This window comes from Oncorhynchus tshawytscha, linkage group LG01 (genome assembly GCF_018296145.1).
Source record: "Oncorhynchus tshawytscha isolate Ot180627B linkage group LG01, Otsh_v2.0, whole genome shotgun sequence".
Lineage (NCBI taxonomy): Eukaryota > Metazoa > Chordata > Actinopteri > Salmoniformes > Salmonidae > Oncorhynchus > Oncorhynchus tshawytscha.
Window position 1 is genome coordinate 76,947,605 of NC_056429.1, and position 15,645 is coordinate 76,963,249.

The 15,645-nt window shown below is 40.4% G+C and overlaps 1 protein-coding gene across 1 annotated transcript in view; it reads left to right on the top strand.

Annotated features, from left to right (window-relative positions):
* The window catches only part of LOC112261014 (CUB and sushi domain-containing protein 1-like), a 208,810-nt gene that overhangs the window by 82,386 nt on the left and 110,779 nt on the right, over positions 1-15,645 (top strand). The window contains 2 exon segments of the mRNA XM_042328356.1: positions 12,272-12,388; positions 13,843-13,956. Of these exon segments, the coding sequence (XP_042184290.1) occupies positions 12,272-12,388; positions 13,843-13,956 (231 nt within the window).

Here is a 15,645-nt window from a genome sequence, read left to right on the forward strand (position 1 = left end):
CAAGAGGGGAGTATAGGTTTTTCAAAGACCAAGGCTGAACTTTCTGTCATTTATTGACAGTCTTGAGAGCTTGGGAGGTGACAACTGCCACTCACATGTCCTCTCTCACACTCCCTCTCTTTTTCATCCCCTTCTCTCTCTCTCGCCTTTATGTCCCTGCGTCTCTGAGGAGACACAAAAACCCAGACAGGTGGCCTTGTAGTTGCTGCCACTCATCGTCTCTGTCTCCACCCTGCCACTTCACACACCGAGCCTCTACCTTATAGCAGTATGGCCACTTGAGACATGACTTGGATATGGGAGACACGCATGAGAGAAAATCCACCTGAGATCCTTCTTTTGAGAGATTTAGGGCTTTTGTAAATCTGATGAAATGTAATTAAGAAGTTACTCTGGAGTTCACATAAACAATAGAGGGTGTTTTGTGTACCAAGACACAGCTGAAGCAAAGCAAACAGCACATAGTCCCTTGACCATACTGGGTTGAACACTGAAAGAACAAGTTCGTTTCAAAGGGTATATTTTTTTACAACAACAACAGGAGACTGGAGAACAAACCAGCAGAGGTACTAAAAATGAAGCCATGGATCTATAATGGTTTTACATTGCTAACACTCCTGACCCCTGTTTGTAAGTCAGTCTAAGGGGATTTTAGCTTTTAAACAGCATGTGTTGATTAGTTGACCCTTTTTGATTGCCAAAATGCCTTGCCCTTTGAGAGAGAGAGCTCTCAATTCTTCACTCCCAGATCATTTATTTGCTTACACTGATGGTACATTTGGCCTGTTACCTTTTCCATTTTTATTCTTTCCTTTATTTATTTATATTAATTTTGGTGACGAGCTAGAGCATTCATACCATGAGCTGTATTCCCTTGAAGAACATTTTGCATTATGGATGTGGCTTAAACATTCAATATTTCATTCTTAATGGAATTATTAAATTACATTGTGTAATTACAGTTTAGGCTTGGTCATGGGCATAACGGCACAGTTTGGTTGACCTTGTGGTACAGCTAAGCACCTCAGGACCACTATCTGCTTATCCATTATATCATTAAATTGAACCTGACTTTCAACCTGACTTGAACCTGACTTGTCTAGTCCTGGATTTTGTCTCATCGAACCTTTCATACGTGGAAATGGGAAAGTGTCTTCCTGCTAAAAGCTTATTGAAATCTAATTTGTCATTATCAAGTATGTTAAACGGTGACAATGTGGTACCATAACATTGATTTATGGATGTCTGAGCACATGCTGTTTAATCCCTGAACTCCATAAAGGAAAAGTGTGGGGATTGTAAGGGTGAGACATGATGTTGTTAGTGATTCACAAGGCCTCTCAACAATGGCACAATGGCCTCTGTTGATCGATTCCCTGAGCTTGAAAGAGAGCGTAGGTAATGAACTAAATGGCTTGTTCTGGCCTTTTCAACAGTTGTATATAGCCTACATCCAATAGCCAACAGAATGTGCAGGCAAAATTTGATCGGTGATATGAATACCACTTTACTGTGTTTTTTGATGAAAAGCACACAGCAGGCACAATTGGAAATCACTCTGAAAACCAAAGGGATGTGAAGCAAATGTTGCTGTTTCATGGGCCATTTGCTTATATGGTCTGTCAGTTATGTGTATTTCTAATCCTGATTTTTTTTAGTTATGTCACCTTCGAAGAGGATTGTGGTGTGTATACGCTACACTAAAGCAATGTTATGAAGACGTTTTAAATCCATGAAAAGAAGGAAAATTATTTATTTAAAGTAATTTGAGTCATTCGTTCAAGGTCATGGATTTCGGCTAGATGAAACAACATTTTGTGAAAGGACATTGTAATCTGCTAGCTAATAGTTTGATGTCTGGGAAACGTACATCAGTAGGCTAGCCTATTTTAACATGCTTAAACATAAGCATATTTCCAAGCAAACACATAATGACCGCTTAAGTAAAGGCATTTAACCACCTCATCTGTGGTTGAATTGAGTTTATTTTGCTAGATGATAAAAAGGTAAACAAAGTTATTTGCTGGTTGTGTTCATAAATTAGCAAAAGAAAGAGCCATTTCTAAAGGCTGTGGCTGTGCCTGCAAGCCAAGGCCCCTTGAGTGACAGTGAAACACCACGTGGGTTATATGCAGATCAGGCAAAGTGAGACAGGGAGTACTCACTGTGAATGTTAAACTCTGTACTCCTGACATTCTGCTGCCAGTTGAGAGAAATGATTACTAATGTCCCCAGTATCACCCGGCTAATGAAAGGAATCGTTATGTATTCAATAAGGACTGTGGGGGAAGGGGGTGGGAATATTTGTCCGTGAAAACCGTCCCGTACCCAATTAATCCCCACTTTTAGCAGCCGTAGGTGTTTAAGTGGTACATTTTGAGCATTCAGTATGGAAGAAAAGCAAACACTTGCAACGTATCTGTCATTGTTGTTGCTTCAGGGTGATGGTGGGTATCTAGGGCCAGCTTTACTGAATGTTTACACAAGTGCTAAGTTTACAACTGTTCAAAAAGGAATAGTAATGTAAAAACAAAACCCAAACCACACCAACAACCCTTATTTGCAACTTTATTTAGCTACTTCATGTTCAGCCTTTTATGTTTTAATCTCCTCGGAAAACAGCAGGCGCAAACTGTTCACCCATGAAAAACTTGCAGTATATCTGCCCCTTTAGTTTAGCTCTCAACAAGCTGAAGACCAAGTTGTTGCCATTTGAAATGTTTCACTGGGCTGTGATTTTCGGCTGCTTTTTAGAATACTGATGTACTCTGAGGCACTTTTTGGGGCCTTTAGACAAAACTAATTAGAAAAGGGGTGAGATCCCTTTAAATAATAAAGAATTTTCCCTCCTCTCTCTCAGTTTCTCATCCAAGCAGGTCTTCTATTTGTTTCCATAGTAACTAAAAGACTTTCTCAGTGCTCTTGAATGAGGAATCCTCCATGACTGTAAATAGAAGGGGTGTGTAATGTGGTTAAAGCACAGTAGTATAGCGCCCCTCGGAGGCAGGAAGCAAAATAACTGCATACACGAGAGCAGTGGTTCCCAAACTTTTTATAGTCCTGTACAGCTTCAAACATTCAACCTCCAGCTGCGTACCCCCTCTAGCACCAGGGTCAGTGCACTCTCAAATGTTGTTTTTTGCTATCATTGTAAGCCTGCCACACACACACTATACGATAGATTTATTAAACAAGAATGAGTGTGAGTTTTTGTCACAACCCGGCTCGTGGGAAGTGACAAAGAGCTCTTATAGGACCATGGCACAAATAATAACATAATAATAATCAATAATTTTGCTCTTTATTTAGCATCTTACATATAAAACCTTATTTGTCCATCGAAAATTGTGAATAACTCACCACAGGTTAATGTGCTTGAAAGGATGCACATAAATCTGCAATGTTGGGTTGTATTGGAGAGAGTCTCAGTCTTAAATCATTTCCCACACACAGTCTGTGTCTGTATTTAGTGCTAGTGAGGGCCTCATGCTAGTGAAGGCCAAGAATCCACTCTCATATAGGTGCATGCTTACAAAGGGCATCAGTGTCTTAACAGCGCGATTTGCCAAGGAAAGAAACTCTGAGCGCAGCCCTATCCCGAAATCTGCCAGTGGCTTCTGATTAAATTAAATTTTCACAGAACCTCTTGTTGCAATTTCGATGAGGCTCTCTTGTTCAGATATCAGTAAGTGGACTGGAGGCAGGGCATGAAAGGGATAAGGAATTCAGTTGTTTGTGTCGTCCGTTTCGGGAAAGTACCTGTGTAATTGCGCACCCAGCTCACTCAGGTGCTTTGCTATATCACATTTGACATTGTCCCTAAGCTTGAGTTCATTTGCACACAAAAAATCATACAATGATGGAAAGACTTGTGTGTTGTCCTTGTTAATGCAGACAGAAAAGAGATCCAACTTCTTAATCATAGCCTCAATTTTGTCCCGCACATTTTATATAGTTGCGGAGAGTCCCTATAATCCTAGATTCAGATCATTCAGGCCAGTCGTGTGAGAAACTCATCATCAATGCAAGCGGTCAGACAAGTGAAAATGATGGTCAGTAAATAAAACTTTAAGCTCGTCTCTCAATTCAAACAAATCGTGTCAATACTTTGCCCCTTGATAGCCAACGCACTTCTGTATGTTGTAAAAGCGTTACATGGTCACTGCCCAAATCATTGCATAATGCAGAAAATACATGAGAGTTCAGGGGCCTTGCTTTAACAAAGTTAACCATTTTCACTGTAGTGTCCAAAATGTCTTTCAAGCTGTCAGGCATTCCTTTGGCAGCAAGAGCTTCTCTGTGGATGCTGCAGTGTACCCAAGTGACGTCGGTAGAAACTGCTTTCACGCACATTACCACACCACTGTGTCTCCCTGTTATGGCTTTTGCGCCATCAGTCCAGATACCAACACATCTTGATGAGTCCATTTGATGTCACAAAGCTATCTAGTACTTTAAAAATATCCTCGCATGTTGTCCTGGTTTCCAGTGGTTTGCAGAAGAGGATGTCTTCCTTAATTGACCTCCCATAAACCTAATGAACATATACCAGGAGCTGTGCTAGGCCCGCCACATCCAGCAGTAACGCATATCATTTGTAAAAAAATTATCCTGCCATGTCACTGATGCGTCGTGAAACAGTGTTGTTTGATTAAGGCTTTGTCTATATAGTTTTCTTGGGCCATTCCCCCAAGCATTGTCCCAGCCATATCCGCGGCAGCAGGAATAATTAAGTTCTCCACAATAGTATGGGGCTTGGCTGTCCTAGCCACTCAGTAGCTCACCATATAAGATGCTTCTATCCCCTTCTTATTAATGGTATCTGTTGCTTTTGTACATGTCTTACTACTCAAAAGCCATCTTAGTTCTCGCTCAAAAAACTCCCATGGCTTATTTTTCAAATTGTCATGTTTAGTTTCTAAATGTCTGCGCAAGAGTGAAGGTTTCCCACCAAAGAGTAACGTAAATATTGACATTGTGTTATTTCGCTGAACACTAGATGGTTTCATTTTATTTTTGGCAGTGAAACGAGGCTACTCAGGAAAGAAAAAAACTCACCCAAATGTATAGCCCCATTGGAAAATATAAATGTACTGTTTGAAAATGTGAAGAATGTTTTTATCTTTTAAATTTGAATCACAGTTTGATTGCACGAACCCCTGGGGGAATACCTGCACTAGAGGAACTAGACCTTGTTTGGATTTAGGCATGGTCCTTCTCTCTCTGGCATATTATCTGGTGTTGGTTGAGCATATTGTATAGTGTATTATTTTGTCTTTATTCTCTTATTTCTGTCCATACTTCTGTTCACTTTGGATAATATTTAATAAACAGGCCATGGTTTCTGGAACCTTCTCATTATGTCATTGTCTGAAAGAAACTCTTACTAGTCATGCTAGTACAAATTTATAACTACTATCATCATAATTCGTACTGCCTGACTGATGCTCAAGTAACCAGTAATATCAACAGCATATTTCATATTAAATTGTAATATTCAGTATCACAGTGGCATCCCACAGTTGGATGTCTGCTGAGTAGATTGACCCCCCCAGTCCCCTGATCTTTGAGATGTTCATATTTTTTGTGGGTTATGTTATGGCCCTGGTTTGTAAATCTATAATGAAGATTGTTACATTTCCCGTCTTGACAGATTAAATAATGAAATCCAATTTTCCTTTTGATAAATATAGAGGGACCAAGGATTTGGAGTCATTGGTAAGGTTTGTGTTTTCGATCAAAACCCTTAGTGAGTGAGCATTTGATACCTAGAAGAGAAAGGACACTTTGGCCTGACATGACACTGACTGCTCACAGTGGAAAAATGATCTACAAATGACTGACTGTTACTACAGTGGAAAAATGATCTACAAATGACTGACTGTTACCTAATTCTCTCGTTCCATGTGTGTGAAATGTCTAGTTTCAGGCAGGGTAGACCCCGCAACCAAGAGTTTTTTCTTACAGTACCAACTCAGTCTTGCCATAGAAAGTATGAGATGAGGGTGATGTGATCAAAGGTATGGGGAAGGTGTTTGATATGCAGAGGACCATGAGCCGCGGCTGCATCCTGACACCGGGTTTATGAGCTCCACAAGGTATTGTGGGCAGATGAAGGAGCAGACCTGGGGGGATGAGCGCTGGGAGGCTTAGTGTGCTGGAGATGTGGCAAGAATCTAAATCCACAATCATTGTAGCAAATACCAAGGGGATGAAAGAAACAAGGTAGGTGCAGAAAGATCACATGAGGGATTCAAGCGATTGGGATTGACATTTTCTGAAGGGAGGGAGTAATAATACTATGAAAGGAAATGAGAAGAAGGGTTAACTAGGGATTTAGGGTCAGGGAGAACAAGAGGGTGAGCGCTCGCTGCTCTCTAATGTTGTGCATTCAGTCATTTTCTCTCCTTGGGTCAGTATTTATTCAGAGTTTTTAAAAAGTAGTTTGGAGAGCAGTACACTACTAGTCCAGGGGCCCATGTACAGTAAGATAATAGAATATTGACATTGACAGATTTCCTCGGATGTGTTCTGTTTTCCTTGACCTTACATTTTAAAGTTGGATACCCTCAATTATTTTATTTTACCCTTCATGCTCATGCTATGTCCTTAAAGGGGAATTTCACCCTGGGGGAATCTGGGCTTGTTTTTATCTTGTCTGAGGCATTTCTAGGACAGTGAGATGTGTTTTACACATAATTGCCGAGGAGGAAGACAGGTCAGGGCTTTGCATGCTGAATGATAGATAACCCTAGATGGCAGTATTGATGGGGGGGCAAGATCTAAAAATACATGTAATCCTACTTTGTTGCGTTTTGCAAAGGCTCTATGTTATACTGATCTCACTATACATGTTTTGGGGTGTAGATATGGCTGTCCTTGTTCGATAGAGCCATTGGACGTCTTTCAGTGATGTTCCTATCGGCGGATTCATTGCTAAATATACAAGCAGACGCAGTTTTTCAAGTTGTAGTCTCTGAAAGACTACAAGTTGTGTTAGGAGGTACGTTGTGCTCTGGCGCCCATCTCTTCCCCAAGCTGGCTTTTTTTTTTAAAGAAGGGTGACACTAACAACAATCCTTTGGGCAAAACTCAAAGAACTGACCAGACGCAATTGCTTCAAGTGATTCCTCTCATCAACACGAATTTGATGATGGCGCATTTATTAGCTACATGGTGACATTCAACCATACATATTTCAATATAGCGAAGAGGATTCTAAACAAAGAGAGTTTGATTTAGCTAACATTAGAAGCTCAGCTACAGCCAATGCCAGCACCAAGAGGACAGATGACAAATACGGTCCCTAGCTAAATAAATGATCTTTCCTGCAAGCCACCTAGCTAGCTAGCTAAATTTAGTTTATCTTACTGAACCCCGTATTGTGTATTGCTGGCTAACATACTACTGTGTTACAGTGGGGGGGAATCAATTAATTTGTATGTGTGCTAACTTAGCCAGCTACTGTATGTAGCTAGCTAGGTAGCTAGCTAGCTAAACAACTACCAGTAGCCATATCTATGACTTAAATTAGAAGAGGTTTTACAATCAGAGATCTTTAGTATCTCGATTGTTAAACCTCTTCTCTTTTTAGTCGTAGATATGGCTAGCTACACATCAAGCTACAACGTTACAATGAGCTAGGCTTACCAGTAACCATTAGCACATAACTGGAGTTGGCTAGCTAGTCAGTCTGGTGTCTGCTAACTTGTTATGCGCCACTGCACACATTTGCAACTTGTTAGCAAACATGTGTAACATCAGCACCTGTAAATAATTTTTCTAGCTAGCTATGTAACATAATTGACGAGGGTTGACATTGGTTATGATTATGACCTTGGATGCAGATCAATCTCACAAAATTATAGGCATGACACAAGATAGGATTCTAAACAGATTTAAATAACATGTATTGCATATCCAGCAAGCCATTTGCTAAGTTTACTAGCAAACAGTGAGGAAAAACAACAATACAACAATTTATGTTGTAAATCTCTAAAACTGAAGCTGGTTTTGCTATAATAATATTTGCCTAAGCATGCCTGATAGACATGGGTGTAGGTAGATACTGTCTGCCTGCTTACCTAGGCTAATTAGTACTGTCTGGCCACTGCAAAGATTGAGGGAGGGATATGCCAGATTTCATTCTATTAGGCTAGATATGGTTGTAAATGTAATCTCTGTGCCTGTGCACATGTATACATGTTCAACTAGTTTACCCTAATGTCGATGTTATGCTGGTATGGTTCAACTGTTGTTCAAACTGTACAATAGAGTATCATTTAGTTTTTTGTCTAAAGACAATACTGTGTAGTGCCTGGGCTTCTTCCTGGAGTGGTTTCTAGATACAGAAGCAACATTCTTTTGCCTGCATGTGTCATTATAGCAGAACTGTATCCCATGAACTTTCTCTCTCGGGATTAGACATTATGCTGGATTTCAAGTAGATGACTCATGAGGAGCTGAATGGCAGTTTGATCATGACAACACTCCTCCCACAGCTTTACAAGTATTCTCTGAACATACTGTATGTTTCTTTGGAATGGCAATTTCATCAAGACCACCTCTCCCATCATTTGCTGATCACCAGTTATCTTAGCTACAGATTGTTAAACAATATCATGTGATTTAACCAAAGATGTTTGGTATCCATTACTGGGAGTTACAGGATAGGTACTGTTTGGTGTTGCACAGAGATGTTTTGACCAACCTACAGTAGCAATGCCATCTTCGTTTTTGATTTGGGGAAACAGGTGTCTCATAAAATGTTTGTGTCCGGTTGAAGGGGTCAGTTTAAATTTAAAAAATGCTCTGTTATTAAATAAGTAATACAACAATATGTGCACCGCCATCGTGTCTATTTCAAGTCTTCTCGCACATTGATCGAGACAGGTCTCTGTCATCATGACATGCAGGACTTTGGGGTAGACACCCACCTGTCTCGATCAATGAGAGAAGACCTGAAATAGGACATGATGTCAAAGAGACGAGATGTCTTTGGGTGAATCACGTTATCTGATGTAACAATCTGTAGCTACAGTTCTCTGCACTTGTGTGTCTACACCTGACACACTCAGACACACTGAACTGTACTACACTGTTCATACTTGTGTTTTTTGTATGTTACTTTTACCATATAACATTGTTTTTGAATACCCAGTTCTCTTGAGGTAGCATTAAATAGTGGACACTCTCCTGTATTTTAGATTTGGACAAATAAACAAAAAATGTTGGATATCTTAATGTCTAGCATCTGTTTTATGCTACAGAGCCTTGGCCCCTGTACAGTTTATATAAATATCTTATGTGAATCCATAAAGGCAGACACATTTCAAAGATTGATAGAAAATATCCATATTTATTTTATGGTGGTTCTACATCAGGGCTCTCCAACCCTGTTCCTGGAGAGCTACCATCCTGTAGGTTTTCAATCCAATCCTAATCTATCTAGCACACCTGATTCTAATAATTAGCTGGTTGATAAGCTGAACCAGGTTAGTTACAATCGAAAACCTACAGGAGGGTAGCTCTCCAGGAACACGGTTGGAGACCGCTTTTCTACATGGTCTTATGCTTAACCACACTAGTTGCATTTACACAGGCAGCCCAAATAATTGGTCTTAATCACATCAGATCTGTGTCAGAACTGATCTGATTGGTCAAAAGACCAATTTATGAAAAAATATCAGAATTGCGCTGCCTGTGTAACTGCAGCCATAGTCCTTTATCTGGCTTCTGTACACTGGCAACGGTGGGCTGGGGAAGCTGAGGCTCTTTGTGCTTATGGATACATCTCTGCTGAAAGTGGTGTAGACATGGATGTGGTCTTAGCATTTTGCACTTTTTGTGGAAGGGACCTAGGGCAACACACCTATTGGTAAAGGTATCAACTGAATGAGACCAGCTAGCGTATTGTTTAGGGACAATGAGGGGACATTGGGAGCTGCTTTTGAGAGGAAAGATCAGTCAAAATAAGGAATGGGCTGGGGGGGGCTAAAGAAGAAGGTGTAAATAGTCTTAGGAAGGCAGTTCTTACACATATTAATAGTTGTGTATGGGAGATTGAAGAGAAATGGCACGTCAATCGCTCACATACACAACAATACATTTACTGTCTAAGCACAAACCTGCACAACCAAAACCCCCCTTCCTCATCTCAAAGTACTGCCTGTAAACCTCCCCCAGCCCATTGACTTTGACAGATCATTCTTGCCAATAGTAGCCCTTTGCAGGGGTAGACATGTCATTGTATTGTGGTTAGAGAATCTGCAGAGATGAATGAGATGGTTGTGTCATTACTGTTGTAGTCTTGACTTTATACCTTTCAGTATCTCTTGCTGGTTTCTGTCCCACAATCTTGTTGTGCACCATAACCGTAAGGTGTGTCCGCTCACTCATGCTTGTGTGCCCAAAATGCCCCCGCTTTGGGGTATTTTTCAGCAGGGCACTGTGGAATGGCTCCAGATACCTTCTTTTTGTACAACTCAGGTTAAAAGGAGAAGAGGTATAGACTAAATTGATTACATGGTCTGGAAGCTACTCCGTGGTCCTCAGGGTACCTTTAACCACCTGTAACCCCATAACACAAACACAAACCATACAAACACTACCCAATTCATGTTTATATCATGCATAGTGTATCTTAGCCATCAGCTTGTAAATATTTTGGCTAACTTACCTTTACCTTGTGCAGAGCACAAGTTGCACATGTTGGTAGAATCTAATTCTGTACCACCTACAACAAAATACACAACAATACACAATTTAACCACCCCACTAATTGTATTGATCTCTATTAGAATGGCTAGCTATTCTAATACTGTGCCCTCTTCACCTTGAAGAAGCTGCCAATTTAGTGATGCTAATTAGCACAGCCATGCACAGAACACCACATGGGCATGATAGAAAAACTTAGTGAAAAACAACATTTTCACAAAAATCTTGCCTAGAGAATTTCTGAGATTACTGTGTGTTGGTCGTTTGAAGTAACAATGCCATTAGCCTCCTCTACCTAGCGGGAGGTATCAGCATTCGCTATGAATGCCACACTTAGTGGTTCACTATGAGCAGATGAATACACAGGGATTCGAAACTTCACGATTCTACCAGTGAAATTTAAATTTGCTAGTCAGCTTGTGGTTTGGATAATTGTGATGTTTATGATAAAAAACGTAATGTTGTTAATATCGTAAAGACTATATGCCATGACAGCCTGGGTGAAATTCCCCTTTAAAGTGAAGGCACGTGTGTTTCCATGGAGCCATTGACATCAGTATATTTAATCTCTGGACCCATTACAGGCCATATTGAGAATTTACACATGCTTAAGGGCAACTTTAACATGCCAGTCAATTTGGACTTCATACCTATTTTAAACATTGTGTGTTTGAGCTACAGACTTCTGGGTTGTACTGTTGGATATGTCTATTTCTTCTGCATCAGTTGTCTGTGTGATTAACGGGGGCTGAGCTAGAGCGGTGTTTGTGAGACAAGGGCGGTTCCCAAAGGGGCCCGGGCTGGGTCTTTTTACAAAAACGTCTGTAGAGTCTGAACAGTTTGAGCTACAAACTATTAAAAGCTATCTATGAAAAGCTGAGATTCTCACAAACATTCACATGCTCTATGATGCTCACAAGCTACACAAGAGTCGTTAGAAGGTAAGGGGTTCTTCTACATAGAAGGTCATAGGAAATCCAAGGACATAGTGTCTATAATACTGTAATAAACTCACATAGTTGCTGTCACAGACTACAAACTCCACACAGTTGCCAGTGGCTAGTTGGCTATTCATTTTCCACTGAGAAAAAACATTTCTGTAATTGCAGCATTCATATAAATTCATTTGTATCAGGTTTTTGCTTTGGCTGACCTTTTTTTATTGACATTGAATAAATAAAACATAATAAAACTCATGAATACAACTCTTTATTTAAAATTGTTTTGTGTTTTACTTGTGGCCTGATTGTCCTGAAAATAAATTGGTAAAACACTTTATTGTAAATATAAGGGCTGGACATACAGATATATGAATGTCAGATAAATAAAAAGCTGATTTTTGCTCGGGGCTCGGGACTGATAGGCTTAATGTTGGTCTGAAACTGTTGATATTCTGTACAGTGAGTTTAGATCTATCCTAGAACATCCTTGTTCCAACACAACAGCTCGCAGCTAGTGCACTGACTTTTATCCCATGCTAATCCATGGTGCTTGTCCTTTCAGGATTATTGTCTCTGGAAATTGAGTACACTGAAGTTGTTTTGTTGTCTTTCAGCTCCTTGTGGTGGCCATTATAATGGATCTGAAGGCGTGGTACTATCTCCTAACTTCCCCCACAACTACACCGCTGGGCAAAGCTGCTCCTACTATATCACTGTCTCTGGAGAATTTGGTGAGGTTAATCAAAAGTATCATTATTAATACAACACTTAAACTTATGCTACGCTTGACTAGTTTTACACCTCTATCTGCATATTTGTGGGTTGCTCCTCCGTCACTTGAAATTACACTGGTGTCCTGGAAATATGATGACATTGCTAAAGTATGCAAATATTTAGTAGGAAACAGCTTAGCCATCATCATCATGTCATCACATTTACATTAGACCGATGAAAATGTTGTCGTTAGCTAGAAAAGTTGTCAGAAATAGCTAGCAAAGCTAACATTAGCTAAAATCCAGTGGTCTCCCCTTAATCTTAGAACAGGAAGGCCTGCACACTGTTTTTGCTCCCAATTCACTGCTTTATTGACGTAATTTAGATCCAAAACAAATTATTGTCAGGTGAACTGACTGAGTGCTCACATCCCAAAATATAACGTACACATTTCACCTCACATGACCATCACACCCATGACACATGGTGGGTGTGGAAACAATTCAATTAACTTTTGCGCATATTAATTCATAATTAAAAGGTACATATGTTCAGAAAATATTCTATGCATACAAAATCGATCCAAGTTAAAAACCTATGCAACAGTAAAAAAGATTACGTTGGAAACTGTTTGAATACCCGCCTTAATGACCATTACGCACATGGTGTGCGGTGCCTGTAGATATAATTAGAGTGACCTATTTAAAAAAAACTAAAATGGTGTACCTCTAATAAGTACCTCTAATAAGTATATCAATGAGATGGGCACGTAGTAGTTACAGAAATTTGAATATATACGTACAGTATGTGCAAAATGACAAATTGCAAACCTGGATGGCAAGACAAATCAATGTAACACATACATGTAAGAAATGGTCTGATATCAAATTATTGGTTCAGACCTTTAGGAGGCATGGTGGACAAACAGTGAATCCAATACAATTCTCTAGACTATTTTAAATTGACATCCCTGAAATCTCCTCATATTCAGGCTTATGGAAAGCATAGAGCAGTCATGAATTGCTGAATCATGGACAAGCTATGCTAGAGATGGCGCTGGTTCTTGTTTGTCTTCACACAAGTCATGCTATCTTAATTGTGAGTGATATGCAGCAGTTATGACATCCCAAACATCTCTCATTGCATAAGATATTTGTCAATGCCTCAGTGTTTATCATGCATGATCTGGTGTAGCAGATGTGAAATCGCTAGTTAAACAGTGTTGGCTAGCCCATTGTGTGGTGACATCACCCACCCTGAGACCTGAGTCAGCCCCAGCCTACAGTATAACAACAATGGTTTTGGTAGACAAGTGGTTAGCACGCTAGCTTTGTGTCATTGTTGACAAGACACCAAATCCCAATTTGCCATTTTAAGCACTAAATTTACCGTTTGGGGATATGATTGTTTTGTAGCCACATTTTACATGTACTGAGATAACCTGTATGATGTTCCCATTTTGCCTCCTCAGTGGTATTTGGGCAGTTTGCCTACTTTCAGACAGCAATGAATGACTCAGTGGAACTATTTGATGGGGCCAATCAGAATGCCAGGCTTCTTAGCTCCCTCGCTGGGTTTCACTCAGGTAAGTAATAGCTTTCCATTCCTTTCATTGATTATAGTCTTGAAATGAACAAAACTAATGGAAAACACTCACACGTGGATTTTGTTTGCAGTCAGTTGGGGAACACAAGAGGTGTTGCAAGGACAAAAGGCCTCAGCATGATAACTGTATTAGTAACTGCTGTTGGCACTTGTTACTGTCTCATTCAAAAATGTTTAGTTTCAGTAATTAGTATTGCAACATTCTATCCATGCAAGAACAGGAAGGGCAGCCATTTGGGAAATAAGCGTTGCTTCAATGAGTATCCCAAGACACGGTGTCAGTCCTTATACAATGGCCACATTTATCTCAAAAGCTCTGTATGTAAGTATTCAGACCCCTTGACTTTTTCCACATTTTGTTACATTACAGCCTTATTAAAATATGGATGACATAATGACAAAGTGAAACCAGGTTTTAAGAGATATTAGCAAATGTATACAAATAAAAAAAACGAAATACCTTGTTTACATAAGTGTTCAGACCCTTTGCTTTGAATCTCGAAATTGAGCTCAGGTGCATCCTGTTTCCATTGATCATACTTGATTGGACACCTCACACCTGTCTATTTAAGGTCCCACAGTTGACAGTGCATATCAGAGCAAAAACCAAGCCATGAGGTTGAAGGAATTGTCTGTTGAGCACCGAGACAGGATTGTGTCCAGGCACAGATCTGGGGAAGAGTACCAACACATTCCTGCAGCATTGAAGGTCCCCAAGAACACAGTGGCCTCCATCATTCTTAAATGAAAGAAGTTTGGAACCACCAAAACTTTTTCTAGAGCTGGCCGCCCGGCCAAACTGAGCAATCAGGGAAGAAGGACCTTGGTCACCTCCCTGACCAAGAACCTGGAGTTCCTTTGTGAAGATGGGCGAACCTTCCAGAAGGACAACCATCGCTGCAGCACTCCAACAATCAGGCCTTTATGGTTGAGTGACCAGACGGAAGCCACTTGTCACGCCCTGGCCTTAGTATTCTGTGTTTTCTTTAATTTTTTTATGCCAGGGTGTGACATGGGTGATTATGTGTTTGTCTTGTCTAGGGGTTTTGTAGATTGATGGGGTTGTGTTCAGTATAGTATTCTCGGTAAGTCTATGGTTGCCTAGAGTGGTTCTCAATCAGAGGCAGGTGTTTATCGTTGTCTCTGATTGGGAACCATATTTAGGCAGCCATATTCTTTGGGTATTTCATGGGTGATTGTTTCCTGTCTCTGTGTTTTGCACCAGTTAGGACTGTTTCGGTTTTTCCACGTTTTCTTATTTTGTATATGTATATTGTTCACGTTATCATCTTTATTAAAGATGTTCAACCATAACCACGCTGCATTTTGGTCCTCCTCTCCTTCCCAGGAAGAAAACCGTAACACCACTCCTCAGTAAAGGGCACATGGCAGCCCGCTTGGAGTTTGCCAAAAGACACTCAGACCATGAGAAACAAGATTCTCTTGTCTGATGAAACCAATATTGAACTCACCTTCCAACAGGACAACGACCCTAAGCACACAGCCAAGACGTCACAGGAGTGTCTTTGGGACAAGTTTCTGAATGTCCTTGAGTGGCCCAGCCAGAGCCCGGATTTGAACCTGATCCAACCTCTCTGGAGAGACCTGAAAATAGCTGTGCAGCAACGCTCCCCATCCAACCTGACAGAGGATGAGAGGATCTGCAGAG